Consider the following 21,090-nt stretch of genomic DNA (forward strand, 5'->3'; position numbering starts at 1 on the left):
GATGGTACGTAACTACTCCCTCCGTTCCTAAATATAAGTCTTTCTAGAGATTATACTATAAACTACATACGGAGCGAACAATTCGCTCCGTATGTAGTTTATAGTATAATCTCTAGAAAGACTTATATTTAGGAACGAAGGGAGTAAAGATTATACTATAAACTACATACGGAGCGTTGCTCTGTATGTAGTTTATAGTATAATCTCTAGAAAGACTTATATTTAGGAACGGAGGGAGTAAAAGCTTTCCACTCACACTATGCCATCTTCACAATTCTCGTTGTATAAATTGTAGTATAATGGGAATCCAAGTATACACAGTATAGAATAGCAATCAACATCCCTTGTTTGTGTTTGGGCAATTGGCCAAACCGGCCATAAGCAGTGGTGCCGCCGCTACTCCGAAAATAGTGGCATCGTTTCTGAATCATAAGAAAATGTCTTTTATCTCCCAAGTAGAGAATGTGCGGTGGCCTCTCACTGAGCGCTTCAAAGCGCCGGGTCGCTTATATAAACTCTTGCTCCGCCTCGTTCCCGCCGGTAGCAGCACCCTCTTGCAACGGGTTTCTCAAATACGGCGACTCTTTGTACTTGGCATACTCCGGCAAATCTAGGGCGTTCTCTGCGATTCTCCCGTCCTCGTGAATCCTCTCGATCAAGCTCTCGAGCGAAGGAAAGTTTGCCTGAGCATTTCAAAAGAAGTCGTGTCACTAGCTAGTTACTAAAAACAGAACCTCTTTTTTGCCAGTAAAAATGTCGTCTGGTTCTCAGTTACCTCAGGTCGTATGTACCCAACGATAACAAGGCGCAGCTCCTCTCCATAGAAGTCCTCATCAAAACCATGAAGCAACCATGGTTCCTGAAACCAATGCCATTTAGAGCAAAATAATACAGCTAAACAAGGAACAGCCTGTGTAAAGAGCACTCACGATTGTCTTCTCTGTGTTATCAAAATAAGGGTTCCAGCCAATGCTCATGACCATCTTGTATATGCCTCGCTTCGAAAGTCCAGCCCACCCAAAGTATACACCTGATGTATGATCCGACAGTATGTCGGAAAAGTTTTCTGCAGCCAAGTTCGCTAGAAGACAGGTAAAAAATTATCAGTGACCAAGAAGAATTGAGTGTACTACTTACTACTAAGAAAACCAAAAGGTGGAACTGGTAGAGTATATATTTTAATTTCAACAGGATATACTTCACCCAAGATTGGAAAATTTTCCCAGAGTTTCAGGAGTGTCCCATTTTATCATGTGAAACTAGTTTCCCTATGACATTTCTATATATCTTGTCGGCCAAATAAGTTGATGCACGCATATTTAACCTGAGTCATTAAGTAGACCTACCAAAGGTGCCTTATGATGAAATTAAAGCGGATAAGTCCAAATATAAACCAAAAACTCAGTGTTCTAAACAACATCCAATTCAGTTAGGTGCTCACAAACCAGCTTCAAACGATTGACGTATCTAATAACACGCACAACGTCAGCTATTCTACAGGCATGGGTTCCTCTAGCAACTTTCCTAGTAACACAAAACACATAACTGGTATTTGGAAGTAGGCCAGCTAGGTGGGGTAACATCTGAAATGGTCCATCAATGAACGAAATGAATAGCATAGTATCATGACAAAACCATTTATAGAAGTGTTACCCTGTGAAGTCAGTGAACTGTTCAAGACACTTTAAGGTTTGAAAACATGCTAGTGGTATCTTTACTTATATAATATGTTCCACAATACCTGTTGGTATTCCTAGTACTTTAGAACCACGGCCAAATCCTTTGATCACAGGCCCACCAATAAACCATGGGTCTATTGGTAAGGTGCCTTCAATCCCTGGGCAGAAAAATGATAAACAGTTAAGTTGAATATGTCCATGTTGTTCTAAGATAATGATAAACAGATAGTCCCAAGAGTTAGAGCATACAATCATTGAAGGGTGGCAAACCCCATTTTTCAGGCCTCAAGTCAAGGAGGGAATTGATAATCTCATCCGCAGAACTGAATTCATCAGTCCTTTTGGGTACTGAAGGGACAGCTATGACATGCATTCCTGCAGCTTTGCCAGCCGTAACTCCTGGCCTGGCACAATCATTAATTGAAAATGTTAAAGGTAATATGGTTACTAAAGCAGTGCACGCTAAAATATAAGTATGGGAACCAGTAATGCTAGTGTAGATGTGGTGGATGTAAACATAATATCTATAGAAATATATGGAACGGCGATGCATCTGCAATTCCACATAATTCAAAATTCTGTGATGTGCACATTAGCATAGCTTTCTAACTAGTGTTATTAAGTGAATTCGTCAAGTTGTACCACTGTAAGCTATTATGATGTGGAAGATCATTCATATCAGATTTTATCTGTCAAAAAGACTGACATTGTTCTGTTTAACATAAAGCAAGAATAACATTTCTTGACATTCACAAAAGCTATCAGATGGTTACTGAAGCTATGTTTTTATTGCTTGTAGCTTTGAGAAACGAGAACCAAACATCCATGACAATTCAAGCATATCGAAACATGAATTTCTGTTCCATCAAACAGTGCATGGTGTTCCACTGAAAACATGTCTATATTATTACTTAACCAAGGCAGAACTTACACGGAATCCTCAATTACTAGGCAATTTGAAGGATCAGCATTCATCCTTTTTGCAGCTTCCAGAAATCTTGAATATCACCACACCAGCAGAACAGAAGTAACTAAATGAGATCAGTTTGATAAATCTATAGGGTGTCAGTAATGAAAACATTATATAGCACATTGCCTTACATATCTGGGGATGGCTTTCCTGACTCTACTTCATCTGCACCAACAATTGCAGAGAAATACTCTTTCCAACCTATACATCATAATAGTAAACTAAGTAATATATCATTCCACCAAATAAAAAGAAGAACACGAAAAAATCCAGGCACCCCTGAAGCATGGAAAACTGGAAAAGGATACCTTGCTGGCACGAGATTTTGGACTCAATGTTTGATCTTGAAGAGTTGGAAGCTAAAGCAGCTGGCACCCTGCTGCTCTTCAAATGTTTTATTAACCGATTAGCTCCAGGAAGAGCTTTTATGTTGCCCCATCTGCAATATGAAATTTAATATGCTACTCACATATCTGAAGGAATACGACCGCAAGTGAAAATTACACGGGCCAGTTTTATTTCAAGAAAAATCGTGCGCATTACAGCATGAGAAAATTGTAGTAGTTCTATCATCATGCCCAATACCAGTAACAACCTTACCACAAGTTACTGTAAGAAAATCTTTACAAATGCTTTCGTTAGACGCAAATCCTTTTCATAATTTCATTTCTGTTGAAGTACTTTCTGCACTATACCCAAAGTTCACTTTGCTGTTTAAATTGCATCAAATGAGCGTGACCAAAGAACTAAAATAATCTGCTGCTGATTTACAGAAATTCTTCTGCAGTGACTTGTCAAGTGCACTGTGCAATCTAAAAGCATACCAGACATGCACATTGAAGCCTATTTGGCTTTGAACCCACTTTATGGTATAGCAGATGCTTTGCTTCTAGAGGATCATATAGTAGTATACTTAAGTATGTACTAATAAAACACAGAGAGATATTGAAGTCAGCCTACATATATATAAATCACATTGTATTATTATCATATCCATGAGTACAACTAACATGCAGATGTTAATGTATAACATGTGCATATGCAGATGCAAACTCAAGAACATAGGCACACCTCAAAGGCATGATTTTAAGACTTCTAGCAGCAGCATTGGAGAGAGATTAACAAACAAACTAGCCTATCAGGGGTATCCAGTAATTCATAAGAAATTACAGGGAGAAAGCAAATGGGCACACAAAAATATATATGCACACACAAAAAAAGAAATGTTCCTAAAAAGACTGAACTAAACAATCTACTTTATCAAGTGAATGGCCTGATGCAGCCACAAAATGTATAAACCACTCCAGTAAGATGGTAATATGCATTTTGCGAAATATAGACAAATATAAAGAGGCTCAGTGACATTACTGCTCGCTGAACATTGGATTAATCAATGAGAGGAACTCTTCGGTGGAGTAAGGGAGTCCGTAATCTTCTAAAACAACAGCTGCGGCTTCATAAGGTGTCTTTCCGACAAATTTGTGAGCTTTCTTGCTATCCCACTTTTTCCCATTTTTAACAATAAATGGTTTCAGCACCTGGCTTACAATGCAATCTGCCAAATGGTACAACCAAGGTAAGCAGAAATGGGCATTCGGCATTTATTTAACTTGGAAAGATAAAACAATGGAGGAAATTTTTGGAATTCACGGTCACCTGTGTTTAAGAGGGTACCATCCAAATCAAGAATGACATGGGAAATAAGGCGAGTAATGGGCTTCGGTGCTGCCATTTCCAAGGACGGACGAGGTAAATGCAGCAAGAGACAAATTATTTGGGAAGCCCAACCTGACATGTAGCAGAAACTATTCAGTCACACACCAAATTAGTGATACTAAATCATAAAGTTAGTTAATCCGGCAATGTTTTTCTGATGATTTAATATATGCATATAATTACTTATTACAAGTAGGAGTGAAAAACAGTAGCCCATCCTATCCTTGGTTTTTGAACCTGAGACTATTTTTTTCCAAAGTTGTGATCGTACAGACTACGGACCGCTATTTACAGGAGCATACAAAATTCGTTTAGCACTAGTGTTTGGCTGGGCTGACTCATGTAATCACCTCCCGATAAGTGTGCCGGGTGTATGAAGGTCAGTGTGATTTAGTTAGTCGCTGGATGAAAACAACCTTACCTCAATGGCCAAAGACTGGGACGGGGCGAAGACAGCAGGAACACGATGTCCCGGCGAGATAGAACGGGAACGGCGACGCGCGTGAGAGGCGGGAGGAGGGGGTGAGGTGGGGTGGGGGTGGAGGCGTGATTGAGGCGCCCGCGGTGACGCTAAGGTACGGCGCGGCGGCGGCCCTAGAGCCGCGCTTTCCCTCTAGTGCGGCTGGGAATTTCTTGATTTCAACCTCCGCCGCTGGCCGGCCGGAGCAGAACCGATCCGGATAGGCTTGTAGCGTTCCCTTGCACACGAAAAGGCCGATCTGTACACTTGGATTTGGATGTGATCAGAAAAAGAAAGGATTATACGCCGCGAGGACGCGGACGTGCGCGGGGAAGAGACGACTTGGGTACTGCTAAGTTTACTGAAGGAGAAAACGATGATGGAGATGGGGAGCAGGTGAAGGAAAAACCTGATGATATGCTACAGTAAGTAATCAAGACCGGCTACAAACGCTCCTACCCCAAGTATCTAGTTCTCTGGTTGTACTTCCTCCGTATTTTTTGAACTAAAAAACGTGTATACTTTGGTACAGAAGCAGCTGACGGGGGATCCCTCCGTTTTAATTTACTTGGCATATTAAAGTTGACTGATGGAACTCGGCTCGGAAGCAGGTAGCAAAAGCGCAGCGCAAGGACTTTGATGCGATGGTGATGCATGTGTGTTGGTGCATTTGGAAGCAAAGGAATGGAAGTCTTCGAAAGAAACGATAATTGTAATGAGCGAGGCACGTTTCAGGTCATCATGAGAGAGCGACATTTTTGGGCGATCGCGAGAAGGGGTGGAGTCCAACCGAGTCGTGAGTAGTCAGCTAGAGAGTAGAGTAGGGGTTGGTAGGCTCGCCGTGTGTGAGGCCTGCGTTTGTAAAAACTCTTGTAAATATTTTTCTCCCATCTATAAAGTTAAGGTACGCCTTTGGCGTACTCTCGAAACAAAAGTTGACTGAAGTTAAACTTAGTGAAGTTTGACCAATTTTATAGAAAAGCATATAAATATTTAGCATAACAAATCTATATGATGTGGATGTACATTCAACAACGAATCTAATGGTATTGATTTGTTATTGTATATGTTAATATTTTTGTCTATAAACTTTGTCAAAGTTTGTAAAGCTTGACTTTGACCAAAACTAATAAGCGGAGTAAATAAAAACAGAGGAAGTATCACCAAGGAAGAATAATCAGAGACCTAAGGGCATCTCCAAATGGTGACCCCAAAACTATCTGTCGTATCCGTCCGCGAACAGGGAATCAGTCCGCTGGCATAGATGCGGGAGACCGCCATCCAACGTTGTCCTCATAAATCCGTCCAACAATTAGAACTGACAAAAATCGATAAAGCCGGGCAAAATCCATTGAAGTTCGACGGTTGTGTGCCGCTCGCATAGGAGCCGCTCCACCTCCTGTTGCGTTGTGTAGAGTGCCGTCGCGGCCACCGCCGACGTGGCCTTCGGAGCCCTGGCGGCGCCTTGCGCGCGACCGGCATTGGCGGAGCAGTTACTAAGCGACCACTCCTCGCCAATCTTGGCGAGCTCGCCGTCAAGGCGGCGGCGGCACTTGGCGGCCATCTCTGCGGTTGTGACGGAGCTGTCGAGTGCCCACGCGTCGGCAAGATCGGGGTCGTTGAGGACCCAATCCGATGCCACGTCTGTTTTTGTGAAGGCGGAGCGGCGACCGGCGTTGCGGCGGTCGTACCGCGCCTGCTACCTCGTCGCACGCTTCTCGTCAGAGACGACAACCGTGGAGCCCGAGGGACCTCCGCCTCGGAGGTAGTGGAGGATGCAGCCCCGCGCCTTCGTGATCGTGGGCGGCAGCTCCTCCTTGACGGCGCGGCGGTGGCGGCGGGGCAGCAAGGCAGGCCCGTCGCTGCGGGCTTACCGGCTGTGCGGGGGCGATGCAAACTCGTTCTTTACCCGGCTTCCGATCTTGACGTTGCGGTTAGGGGGGGCGACGTCGGCACGTCCTTGACGCCCCGTCAGATTTGGACGCCGCAGTTGTGCTAGGGTAGGGGCGACGACGACTCGTCAATGACCTGCCGTAGCAAGGACACCGGCTCACGTTTCACGTGGTGTCCCGGCGGGGCCGGAGGCTCCTCCTTGCCATGCGCTGGCGATTGTGGCGATGGACCCATGTGACGGAGCGAATGCTCCATCATTATCTCGATCTGGCGGTTGAACTCTTCGTCTGTCACTGCGGCGATGGGGGCTGGCCCTCCTCATCGTCGGAGAAGATGACAACATCCTCCTTGCTGGAGGAGTTGGGCGCCGTGTTGGGAAACGTAGTAGAAAACAAAAAAAATTGCCCTACAATCATCCAGGAACAATATGGAGATGCATAACGGGTTGTGATCAACGATCGTTACCAACTCCAGAAGTGCAGGGGAAGTAGACGAGTTGACTTAGATTGATACGTACAAAACACCATTGATTGTTGATGCTACTCAAGCTGAGCCAGTTACGGAGAAGCCATGAAAAAGTTAAAGAAAATAATGTCATGCATATGGCCAGATTTCATCAAGGAAATGATGGGCGTGTACGTCAATTGTGCGGACTGAGAATAAGTTGTATAATTAGTAAACCAAAGATCAGCTATGTGACACGTTTATTGGATTCAAGAGAGATTGGCACAAGGCGGGAGATCAAAACACCAAATATTTTCAGAACAGGGCCACACATAGGAAGCAGAAAACACTGTCAGGACGCTGCATCGTGACGACGGATCTCGGTGCACAGTTGATGAGGATATGAGGGAGTTGGCTGCGTCTTTCTATCTGCGTTTGTTCACATCCGATGGCTCGGCAGGAGCTAATGTGCTGTTACAAAATATTGTGCCTTTGGTCATGGCGGACATGAACCAAGGCCTGATGCCAGCTTTCTCTGATGATGAAATAGAGCAAGCACTATTTCAAATGGGGCCTGTCGGGGGTTGGATGCGACATATGCCAATGGATGGCTTATCATGGTGGGAGTGAGTAGAACGTCGCCGATGCTTGGAAGCGGGATGAGGCGTAGACATGAACGCCGGCGCACTTTACTCAGGTTCGGGGCTCTCCTAGGAGATAACACTCCTAGTCCTGCTCTGCGGGGTCTCCGCATGATCACTAAGGCACTAGTAAGTACCATGGTGCTTCTCGAGCTGTATGCTAGAGGTGGAAGAAGGCAGGGCTCGCCCTCTCCTCTCTCTATGTGTGAGTCTAGTTCTAACTGGTTCGGAACCCTTTGCATGGGTGCCCTGGGGGTTTATACAGGCCTACCCCCCAGGGGTACAATGGTAATTTGGCAGGGTGTAGGACCAGGCTGTCAGTGTCTCTGGTCGCCAGCTTCTCCGCCGGCTGCTGGGGCCCGCCGCCTGATGGGCCCCGCCGACTAGTCTGGTACGGAGCTGACAGACCGCTCCCGCCGCTCGCGGGTCTTGCCGGCTGCTGATTACTGTAGCTGCGATGCTAATGACGCATGCTTGGTCAGGGGAGCGTGGCTACAGTCCCGCCGTCTGGTGGGAGATCACTGTAGCCACACCGTGTCTCATCTGGTTAATGGTGCACGGGCCCCGAGGAAGGAACGGGCCGCCTGCTGGAAGCCGGCCTCCCTCAGGTCCGACTGGTCAGGCTTCCGCCGTCTTCCGGGCTCTCGCTGCCTGGTAGGGCCCGCCGCCTGCAGGCCGTACCGACAGGCCGTCGTGGGGGCAGGGCACCGCCTGACAGGAGTGACGTCAAGGGCGGAGTGGCAACAGTGCCGCGTCATGCGGAGATCTCCACCTGTACGGGGCACTATGGCCGCGCCTTGCCCTGGACGTGGGGGTGATGGACTACACTGTAGCCACACCCTGTCTTGTCTTCTTTAACGGAGGCGCAGACTTTGAGGGCGCCGCGGGCCGACTGCCAGGAGCCGGCCTCTCTGGAGGCCGCCTGTTGGGAGTCGGCCCGTCTTGGTGCCGTCTTCTGGAGCTTGGCCGCCTTCCGGCAGCCGGCCATTCGGGCCAGCCGGCTACCAGGAGGTGGCGCTTCATTCTGGATGTTTATGGGGCGCAGCTGGCCCAATGTCTTGAAAGGTTCAGGGACTCGGGTTAGGCTACCCGTGGCCCATTACTCTGACAGGGCCTACAAAGGCACCCGGACCAGATGGACTTCCAGCACTCTTCTACCAAAGACACTGGTCTTTCGTTAAGGATGACGTGTGCAGGGCGGTGAAAGACTATCTGTTGGGTACATTAGCGCCAAACGGTTTTAATGATACAGTCATTGTCATGATTCCCAAAGTCAAATCACCGGAGTTGCTCTCTCAGTTCAGACCGGTTAGCCTGTGTAATGTGCTTTACAAGATAGCAACAAAAGTGTTGGCGAATAGGTTAAAGAGCTTGCTTCCTGTGTTGATTTCAGAACAACAAAGTGCTTTTGTACCGGGGCGTTTGATAACAAATAATGTAATCGTGGCATATGAGTGTGTGCATGCCATCCGGAACAGAAAGAGGAAGAAACCTTTTTGTGCAGTTAAGCTAGACATGATGAAGGCCTACGGTAGGGTCGAGTGGATCTTCCTCGAACAGGTACTGAACTGGGTGGGTTTTGATCCGCGATGGATTGCTATGATCATGAGATGTGTGACATCAGCGAGGTTTTCTGTCTGGCTGAATGGGGGTTTATCTAGGGGTTTTATCCCTTCCCGTGGACTCACGCAAGGCGACCCTTTATCGCCCTACCTATTCTTGTTCTGTGTGGAGGGTTTTTCGGCACTCCTTAAGAGAGCGCAAGAGGAGAATCGTATCAAGGGAGTTTCCTTTGGGAGCACTGGCCCCAATATTACTCACTTACTGTTCGCCGATGACAGCATTGTTTTCCTTGAGGGATCATCAGATAATATGCGGGCGTTGAAGGAAATCCTTAGGTAGTACGAGGAGGCCTCGGGGCAGCGTATAAATTTGCAGAAATCATCTATTTTTTCGACAAAGGCACACAGGATGATGTGAAGGGCCAATTGCAAAACATTCTGGGTGTTTAGGTGAGCGATACCTAGGTCTCCCCACACCGGTTGGGAGATCAAAAGATGGAACTTTCAGATATGTAACGGAATGCTCGAAGGGTAAGGTCAATGGTTTGAAAGGCCAAGGGTTATCAAAGGCCGCGAGGGAGGTACTTGTCAAATATGTACTCCAAGCCACACCAACTTATACTATGAGTTGCTTTCACCTCACAAACAAAATGTGCCGGAACCTGACTTCTATCTCGTCAAAATTCTGGTGGGGGGCAACAAATGGGGATAAGAAGGTGCATCGGATCTCTTGGGAGAAGATGTGCGATGCCAAGCGAGATGGAGGCCTAGGGTTTCGAGATCCAGAAGCTTTCAACCAAGCTCTCTTCGCTAAACAGGCTTGGAGGATTCTTCAATGCCCAACGTCTTTGTGTGCTCGGGTCCTAAAGGCAAGATACTTCCCGGATACGACGATTATGTCAGCCACTTGCCCATCTGGAGGATCGTTCACTTTTCGGAGCATTCTTCATGGGCGTGATCTGTTGAGAGAGGGCCTTGTATGGCGTGTTGGCGATGGTACTAAGATCAATATACATCACGATAATTGGATCCCGAGAAGCGGAAGTATGCGGCCATTAGGAGCTGTTTTTGTGCAGGGTGTTACCAAGGTGGCCGATCTCCTGGTGAATACCGGCGATGCATGGGACAACAACAGAATTGATAACATGTTCTCTCCGGGTGATGCTTCAGATATCAAACAGATTGCTGTAGGTGGGCCGGAGATGGAGGACTGTCTTGTTGGGGAACGTAGTAATTTCAAAAAAATTCCTACGCACACGCAAGATCATGGTGATGCATAGCAACGAGAGGGGAGAGTGTTGTCCACGTACCCTCGTAGACCGATAGCGGAAGCGTTATCACAACGCAGTTGATGTAGTCGTACGTCTTCACGATCCGACGGATCAAGTACCGAACGTACGGCACCTCCGAGTTCTACACACGTTCAGCTCGATGACGTCCCTCGAACTCCGATCCAGCCGAGTGTTGAGGGAGAGTTTCGTCAGCACGACGGCGTGGTGACGATGATGATGTTCCACCGACGCAGGGCTTCGCCTAAGCTCCGCAACGGTATTATCGAGGTGTAATATGGTGGAGGGGGGCACCGCACACGGCTAAGAGATCTCAAGGATCAATTCTTGTGTCTCTGGGGTGCCCCCTGCCCCCGTATATAAAGGAGCAAGGGGGAGGCAGCCGGCCAAGGGGAGAGGCACGCCATAGGGGGGAGTCCTACTCCCACCGGGAGTAGGACTCCTCCTTTCCTTGTGGGAGTAGGAGAAGGGAAGGGGGAAGGAGAAAGAAGGAAGGGTGCGCCCCCCTTCCCTAGTCCAATTCGGACCAGACCATGGGGAGGGGTGCGGCCACCTTTTGAGGCCTTTCTCTCCTTTCCCGTATGGCCCATTAAGGCCCAATACGAATTCCCGTAACTCTCCGGTACTCCGAAAAATACCCGGATCACTCGGAACCTTTCCGAAGTCCGAATATAGTCGTCCAATATATCGATCTTTACGTCTCGGCCATTTCGAGACTCCTCGTCATGTCCCCGATCTCATCCGGGACTCCGAACTCCTTCGGTACATCAAAACTCAATAAAATTGTCATCGTAACGTTAAGCGTGCGGACCCTACGGGTTCGAGAACTATGTAGACATGACCGAGACACGTCTCCGGTCAATAACCAATAGCGGGACCTGGATGCCCATATTGGCTCCCACATATTCTACGAAGATCTTTATCGGTCAGACCGCATAACAACATACGTTGTTCCCTTTGTCACCGGTATGTTACTTGCCCGAGATTTGATCGTCGGTATCTCGATACCTAGTTCAATCTCGTTACCGGCAAGTCTCTTTACTCGTTCCGTAACACATCATCCCGGAACTAACTCATTAGTCACAATGCTTGCAAGGCTTATAGTGATGTGCATTATCGAGTGGGCCCAGAGATACCTCTCCGACAATTGGAGTGACAAATCCTAATCTCGAAATACGCCAACCCAACAAGTACCTTTGGAGACACCTGTAGAGCACCTTTATAATCACCCATTTACGTTGTGACGTTTGGTAGCACACAAAGTGTTCCTCCGGTAAACGGGAGTTGCATAATCTCATAGTCATAGGAACATGTATAAGTCATGAAGAAAGCAATAGCAACATACTAAACGATCGAGTGCTAAGCTAACGGAATGGGTCATGTCAATCACGTCATTCTCCTAATGAGGTGATCCCGTTAATCAAATGACAACTCATGTCTATGGCTAGGAAACATAACCATCTTTGATTAACGAGCTAGTCAAGTAGAGGCATACTAGTGACACTCTGTTTGTCTATGTATTCACACATGTATTATGTTTCCGGTTAATACAATTCTAGCATGAATAATAAACATTTATCATGATATAAGGAAATAAATAATAACTTTATTATTGCCTCTAGGGCATATTTCCTTCAGTCTCCCACTTGCACTAGAGTCAATAATCCAGTTCACATCGCCATGTGATTTAACATCAATAAATCACATCACCATGTGATTAACACCCATAGTTCACATCTCTATGTGACCAACACTCAAAGGGTTTACTAGAGTCAATAATCTAGTTCACATCGCTATGTGATTAACACCCAAAGAGTACTAAGGTGTGATCATGTTTTGATTGTGAGATAATTTTAGTCAACGGGTCTGTCACATTCAGATCCGTAAGGATTCTGCAAATTCCTATGTCTACAATGCTCTGCACGGAGCTACTCTAGCTAATTGCTCCCACTTTCAATATGTATCTAGACCGAGACTTAGAGTCATCTAGATTTAGTGTCAAAACTTGCATCGACGTAACCCTTTACGACGAACCTTTTGTCACTTCCATAATCGAGAAACATTTCCTTATTCCACTAAGGATAATTTTGACCGTTGTCCAGTGATCTACTCCTAGATCACTATTGTACTCCCTTGCCAAAATCAGTGTAGGGTATACAATAGATCTGGTACACAGCATGGCATACTTTATAGAACCTATAGCCAAGGCATAGGGAATGACTTTCATTCTCTTTCTATCTTCTGCCGTGGTCGGGCTTTGAGTCTTTACTCAATTTCACACCTTGTAACACAGGCAAGAACTCTTTCTTTGACTGTTCTATTTTGAACTACTTCAAAATCTTGTTAAGGTATGTACTCATTGAAAAACTTATCAAACGTCTTCATCTATCTCTATAGATCTTGATGCTCAATATGTAAGCAGCTTCACCGAGGTCTTTCTTTGAAAAACTCATTTCAAACACTCCTTTATGCTTTGCAGAATAATTCTACATTATTTTCAATCAACAATATGTCATTCACATATACTTATCAGAAATGCTGTAGTGCTCCCACTCACTTTCTTGTAAATATAGGCTTCACCGCAAGTCTGTATAAAACTATATCCTTTGATCAACTTATCAAAGTGTATATTCCAACTCCGAGATGCTTGCACCAGTCCATAGATGTATCCCTGGAGCTTGCATATTTTGTTAGCACTTTTAGGATTGACAAAACCTCCTGGTTGCATCATATACAACTCTTCTTTAATAAATCCATTAAGGAATGCAGTTTTGTTTATCCATTTGCCAGATTTCATAAAATGCGGCAATTGCTAACATGATTCGGACAGACTTAAGCATCGCCGCGAGTGAGAAAATCTCATCGTAGTCAACACCTTGAACTTTGTCAAAAACCTTTTTCCGACAAGTCTAGCTTTGTAGATAGTAACACCACTATCAGCGCCCGTCTTCCTCTTGAAGATCCATTTAATCTCAATTGCTTGCCGATCATCGGGCAAGTCAACCAAAGTCCACACTTTGTTCTCATACATGGATCTCATCTCAGATTTCATGGCCCCAAGCCATTTTGCGGAATCTGGGCTCACCATCGCTTCTTCATAGTTCGTAGGTTCGTCATGGTCTAGTAACATAACCTCCAGAACAGGATTACCGTACCACTCTGGTGCGGATCTTACTCTGGTTGACCTACGAGGTTCAGTAATAACTTGATCTGAAGTTCTATGATCATCATCATTAACTTCCTCACTAATTGGTGTAGGAGTCACAAGAACAGATTTCTGTGATGAACTACTTTCCAATAAGGGAGCAGGTACAGTTACCTCATCAAGTTCTACTTTCCTCCCACTCACTTCTTTCGAGAGAAAACCCTTCTCTAGAAAGGATCCATACTAAGCAATGAATGTCTTGCCTTCGGATCTGTGATAGAAGGTGTACCCAATTGTCTCCTTTGGGTATCCTATGAAGACACATTTCTCCGATTTGGGTTTGAGCTTATCAGGATGAAACTTTTTCACATAAGCATCGCAACCCCAAATTTTAAGAAACGACAACTTTGGTTTCTTGCTAAACCTCAGTTCATAAGGCGTCGTCTCAACGGATTTTGATGGTGCCCTATTTAACGTGAATGCAGCTGTCTCTAATGCATAACCCCAAAAACGATAGTGGTAGATCGGTAAGAGACATCATATATTGTACTATATCCAATAAAGTACGGTTATGACGTTCGGACACACCATTGTGCTGTGGTGTTCCAGGTGGCATAAATTTGTGAAACTATTCCACATTGTTTTAATTGAAGACCAAACTCGTAACTCAAATATTTGTCTCCACGATCAGATCGTAGAAACTTTATTTTCTTGTTACGATGATTTTCCACTTCACTCTGAAATTATATGAACTTTTCAAATGTTTCAGACTTTTTTTCATTAAGTAGATATACCCATATCTACTCAAATCATCTGTGAAGGTCAGAAAATAATGATACCTGCTACGAGCCTCAATATTCATCGGACCACATACATCTGTATGTATGATTTCCAACAAATCTGTTGCTCTCTCCATAGTTCCGGAGAACGGCGTTTTAGTCATCTTGCCCATGAGGCATGGTTCGCAAGCATCAAGTGATTCATAATCAATTGATTCCAAAATCCCATCAGTATGGAGTTTCTTCATGCGCTTTACACCAATATGACCTAAACGGCAGTGCCACAAATAAGTTGCACTATCATTATTAACTTTGCATCTTTTGGCTTCAATATTATGAATATGTGTATCACTACGATCGAGATCCAACAAACCATTTTCGTTGGTGTGTATGACCATAGAAGGTTTTTATTCATGTAAACAGAACAACAATTGTTCTCTAACTTAAATGAATAACCGTATTGCAATAAACATGATCAAATCATATTCATGCTCAACGCAAACACCAAATAACACTTATTTAGTTTCAACACTAATCCCGAAAGTACAGGGAGTGTGCGATGATGATCATATCAATCTTGGAACTACTTCCAACACACATCGTCACCTGACCTTTTTACTAGTCTCTGTTTATTCTGCAACTCCCGTTTCGAGTTACTACTCTTAGCAACTGAACCAGTATCAAAATACCGAAGGGTTGCTATAAACACTAGTAAAGTACACATCAATAACATGTATATCCAATATACCTTTGTTCACTTTGCCATCCTTCTTATCCACCAAATACTTGGGGCAGTTCCGCCTCCAGTGACCAGTCCCTTTGCAGTAGAAGCACTTAGTCTCAGGCTTAGGTACAGACTTGGGCTTCTTCACTTGAGTAGCAACTTGCTTGCCGTTCTTTTTGAAGTTCCCCTTCTTCCCTTTGCCCTTTTCTTGAAACCAGTGGTCTCGTCAACCATCAACACTTGATGTTTTTCTTGATTTCTACCTTCATCGATTACAGCATCACGAAGAGCTCTGGAATTACTTTCGTCATCCCTTGCATACTATAGTTCATCACGAAGTTCTACTAACTTGGTGATGGTGACTAGAGAATTCTGTCAATCACTATTTTATCTGGAAGATAAACTCCCACTTGATTCAAGCGATTGTAGTACCCAGACAATCTGAGCACATGCTCACTAGTTGAGCGATTCTCCTCCATCTTTTAGCTATAGAACTTGTTGGAGACTTCATATCTCTCAACTCGGGTATTTGCTTGAAATATTAACTTCAACTCCTGGAACATCTCAGATGGTCCATGACGTTCAAAACGTCTTTGAAGTCCCGATTCTAAGCCGTTAAGCATGGTGCACTAAACTATCAAGTAGTCATCATATTGAGCTAGCCAAACGTTCATAACGTCTGCATCTGCTCCTGCAATAGGTCTGTCACCTAGCGGTGCATCAAGGACATAATTCTTCTGTGCAGCAATGAGGATAATCCTCAGATCACGGATCCAATCCGCATCTTTGCTACTAACATCTTTCAACATAATTTTTCTCTAGGAACATATCAAAAATAAACACAGGGAAGCAACAACGCGAGCTATTGATCTACAACATAATTTGCAAAATACTATCAGGACTAAGTTCATGATAAATTTAAGTTCAATTAATCATATTACTTAAGAACTCCCACTTAGATAGACATCCCTCTAATCCTCTAAGTGATCACGTGATCCATATCAACTAAACCACGTCCGATCATCACGTGAGATGGAGTAGTTTCAATGGTGAACATCACTATGTTGATCATATCTACTATATGATTCACGCTCGACCTTTCGGTCTCCGTGTTCCGAGGCCATATCTGTTATATGCTAGGCTCGTCAAGTTTAACCTGAGTATTCTGCGTGTGCAACTGTTTTGCACCCGTTGTATTTGAACGTAGAGCCTATCACACCCGATCATCACGTGGTGTCTCAGGACGAAGAACTTTCGCAACGGTGCATACTCAGGGAGAACACTTATACTTTGATAATTTAGTGAAGGATCATCTTATAATGCTACCGTCAAACAAAGCAAAATAAGATGCATAAAGGATTAACATCACATGCAATCAATATAAGTGATATGATATGGCCATCATCATCTTGTGCTTGTGATCTCCATCTCCGAAGCACCGTGCTTGTGATCTCCATCTCCGAAGCACCGTCATGATCACCATCGTCACCGGCGCGACACCTTGATCTCCATCGTAGCATCGTTGTCGTCTCGCCAACTTATTGCTTTTACGACTATCGCTACCGCTTAGTGATAAAGTAAAACTATTACATGGCGATTGCATCTCATACAATAAAGCGACAACCATATGGCTCCTGCCAGTTGCCGATAACTCGGTTATAAAACATGATCATCTCATACAACACATTATATCACATCATGTCTTGACCATATCACATCACAACATGCCCTGCAAAAACAAGTTAGACGTCCTCTACTTTGTTGTTGCATGTTTTACGTGGCTGCTACGGGCTTAGCAAAAACCGTTCTTACCTACGCATCAAAACCACAACGATAGTTTGTCAAGTTGGTGCTGTTTTAACCTTCGCAAGGACCGGGCATAGCCACACTCGGTTCAACTAAAGTGAGAGAGACAGACACCCGCCGGTCACCTTTAAGCAACGAGTGCTCGCAACGGTGAAACCAGTCTCGCGTAAGCGTACGCGTAATGTCGGTCCGGGCCGCTTCATCTCACAATACCGCTGAACCAAAGTATGACATGCTGGTAAGCAGTATGACTTATATCGCCCATAACTCACTTGTGTTCTACTCGTGCATAGCATCAACGCATAAAACCAGGCTCGGATGCCACTGTTGGGGAATCAAAAAATTTCCTACGCACACGCAAGATCATGGTGATGCATAGCAACGAGAGGGGAGAGTGTTGTCCACGTACCCTCGTAGACCGATAGCGGAAGCGTTATCACAACGCAGTTGATGTAGTCGTACGTCTTCACGATCCGACGGATCAAGCACCGAACGTACGGCACCTCCGAGTTCTACACACGTTCAGCTCGATGACGTCCCTCGAACTCCGATCCAGCCGAGTGTTGAGGGAGAGTTTCGTCAGCACGACGGCGTGGTGACGATGATGATGTTCCACCGAGCAGGGCTTCGCCTAAGCTCCGCAACGGTATTATCGAGGTGTAATATGGTGGAGGGGGGCACCGCACACGGCTAAGAGATCTCAAGGATCAATTCTTGTGTCTCTGGGGTGCCCCCTGCCCCCGTATATAAAGGAGCAAGGGGGAGGCAGCCGACCAAGGGGAGAGGCGCGCCATAGGGGGGAGTCCTACTCCCACCGGGAGTAGGACTCCTCCTTTCCTTGTGGGAGTAGGAGAAGGGAAGGGGGAAGGAGAAAGAAGGAAGGGTGCACCCCCCTTCCCTAGTCCAATTCGGACCAGACCATGGGGAGGGGTGCGGCCACCTTTTGAGGCCTTTCTCTCCTTTCCCGTATGGCCCATTAAGGCCCAATACGAATTATCGTAACTCTCCGGTACTCCGAAAAATACCCGGATCACTCGGAACCTTTCCGAAGTCCGAATATAGTCGTCCAATATATCGATCTTTACGTCTCGGCCAGTTCGAGACTCCTCATCATGTCCCCGATCTCATCCGGGACTCCGAACTCCTTCGGTACATCAAAACTCAATAAAACTGTCATCGTAACGTTAAGCGTGCGGACCCTGCGGGTTCGAGAACTATGTAGACATGACCGAGACACGTCTCCGGTCAATAACCAATAGCGGGACCTGGATGCCCATATTGGCTCCCACATATTCTACGAAGATCTTTATCGGTCAGACCGCATAACAACATACGTTGTTCCCTTTGTCACCGGTATGTTACTTGCCCGAGATTTGATCGTCGGTATCTCAATACCTAGTTCAATCTCGTTACCGGCAAGTCTCTTTACTCGTTCTGTAACACATCATCCCGCAACTAATTCATTAGTCACAATGCTTGCAAGGCTTATAGTGATGTGCATTACCGAGTGGGCCCAGAGATACCTCTCCGACAATTGGAGTGACAAATCCTAATCTCGAAATACGCCAACCCAACAAGTACCTTTGGAGACACCTGTAGAGCACCTTTATAATCACCCATTTACGTCGTGACGTTTGGTAGCACACAAAGTGTTCCTCCGGTAAACGGGAGTTGCATAATCTCATAGTCATAGGAACATGTATAAGTCATGAAGAAAGCAATAGCAACATACTAAACGATCGAGTGCTAAGCTAACGGAATGGGTCATGTCAATCACGTCATTCTCCTAATGAGGTGATCCCGTTAATCAAATGACAACTCATGTCTATGGCTAGGAAACATAACCATCTTTGATTAACGAGCTAGTCAAGTAGAGGCATACTAGTGACACTCTGTTTGTCTATGTATTCACACATGTATTATGTTTTCGGTTAATACAATTCTAGCATGAATAATAAACATTTATCATGATATAAGGAAATAAATAATAACTTTATTATTGCCTCTAGGGCATATTTCCTTAATGTCTTGCATGGAATTACACGAAGAACGGGATTTTCACGGTGTGATCAGCCTACCATCTGAGGATGACCATGAACAAGTTGAAAACCGGACGGTCGGAATCAGCAAGTTCAGTCAATAAACATCAAGGGTACCTCGGTCTATGGGATACTAGCGCCCCAAATAAAGCTAAGATTCATATGTGGAGAGTTATAAGAAATGGTCTAGCTGTTGGTGCGGAGTTGCTGCATCGAAGAATCAAACCAAGAGTGTTTTGTGTCGTCTGTGGACGGGAGGAGACCATCATGCATAGATTCTGGTCTTGCCAACACTCAGTACATTTTTGGAACCAGTTACGGTCGGAAAAGGGAGTCACGGTGGCGGCCCCACCGAGTTTCACAGGCTCCCAGAGCGAACTGGCTAATTGGTTGCTTGGATGGTTCGCCAAGGCTCAGGCGGATGAGCGGGAAGCAATGATCCATGCGGTTTATGCCCTATGGTTGGCAAGGAATGAAACAAGGAATGGAAAGAGAATTGAGGAACCACATGAAATCATAGAGAGAGGGTGTGCTCTTTTATGAGAGAGTGGAGGGAGGTCCATGTGAAGCCGGTCCAGGCGGCCAAACCCACCGTGCTGCAGCGATGGACGACGCCGGACGAGGGATGGGTCAAGGCAAACTCTGACGACGCTACAGCTAAGTTCGGAGGTAAGAGTGGAGGAGGAGTGGTGCTTCGAGACTACAATGGTGCTTTTCTCGCAGGCGCGTGTCATTTCTTCCCTCATGTCGACGAGGCCGAAGCTGCTAAGCTTAAAGCATGCAAGAGAGCTCTGCTGGTGGCACGAGAGATCAATGTTCAAAGGGTTCACCTTGAGCTGGACAGCCAAGCTCTGGTGCAAACGATCAATAGCCCCGAGAGGAATTTGGCTGCAAATGGATCTTGGGTGGAGGAGATCAAGATGATGCTTTGATCCTTTGACGATTTTTGAGTTTCGTGGGTGAGGCGTTCTGCAAATGTTGTCGCGCATAAGCTAGCTAAAGCAGGAGTAGGAGAAGAACTATGTAAGGTATGGCTTGGATCACCTCCAGACTGCGTTCTGGGCGTGATCGCAGACGAGATTCTAGACTTTGTTGAGTTAATAATAGCGGCAACATTTACCCTAAAAAAAGAGAGATTGGCACATCAGTGCATGGTCGTATGCACATGGTGTCTAGCAGTGTACGACCATGCTTAATTAAAGAAAGATACAAGGAAGGTCACATACACATAAGATGGCAAGAGATCCAGGTGGCTTTCAAAACAAATGGCAAAGGAAATTGCATCGGCCGCGTTACAAGATAGAACGAGAGATTAAGGACCTGTTCGGTCGCCCTTGTCGGCCTAGTCAGCATCTCCCCACCCATGCCAGGCTTCCTCCCATGGCTCAAGCGCCTCTTTCGCGAGCTGATGTCTACTACACAACCTTCTTCTTGTAGACGTTGTTGGGCCTCCAAGTGCAGAGGTTTGTAGGACAGTAGCAAATTTCCCTCAAGTGGATGACCTAAGGTTTATCAGTCCGTGGGAGGCGTAGGTTGAAGATGGTCTCTCTCAAACAACCCTGCAACCAAATAACAAAGAGTCTCTTGTGTCCCCAACACACCCAATACAATGGCAAATTGTATAGGTGCACTAGTTCGGCGAAGAGATGGTGATACAAGTGCAATATGGATGGTAGATATAGGTATTTGTAATCTGAAAAAATATAAAAACGGCAAGGTAGCAAGCGATAAAAGTGAGCGTAAACGGTATTGCAATGCTAGGAAACAAGGCCTAGGGTTCATACTTTCACTAGTGCAAGTTCTCTCAACAATAATAACATAACTGGATCATATAGCTATCCCTCAACATGCAACAAAGAGTCACTCCAAAGTCACTAATAGTGGAGAACAAACGAAGAGATTATTGTAGGGTACGAAACCACCTCAAAGTTATCCTTTCTGAT

At 45.4% G+C, this 21,090-nt stretch overlaps 1 protein-coding gene across 1 annotated transcript; it reads right to left on the reverse strand.

Moving 5' to 3' along the window:
- Positions 1-267: 267 nt before the first annotated feature.
- On the reverse strand, positions 268-5,355 carry LOC109768903 (bifunctional riboflavin kinase/FMN phosphatase). Its single transcript, XM_020327637.4, has 11 exons — positions 4,787-5,355; positions 4,306-4,437; positions 4,018-4,204; positions 2,958-3,088; positions 2,781-2,850; positions 2,611-2,676; positions 1,929-2,083; positions 1,742-1,837; positions 930-1,081; positions 776-859; positions 268-683 (listed from the first exon to the last, which is right to left on the reverse strand). The coding sequence occupies exons 2-11, from the start codon at positions 4,379-4,381 to the stop codon at positions 507-509; spliced, it is 1,194 nt and encodes a 397-aa protein (XP_020183226.1). The 5' UTR covers positions 4,382-4,437; positions 4,787-5,355; the 3' UTR covers positions 268-506.
- Between the last annotated feature and the right edge of the window lie 15,735 nt (positions 5,356-21,090).

This window comes from Aegilops tauschii, chromosome 1 (genome assembly GCF_002575655.3).
Source record: "Aegilops tauschii subsp. strangulata cultivar AL8/78 chromosome 1, Aet v6.0, whole genome shotgun sequence".
NCBI classification, from domain to species: domain Eukaryota; kingdom Viridiplantae; phylum Streptophyta; class Magnoliopsida; order Poales; family Poaceae; genus Aegilops; species Aegilops tauschii.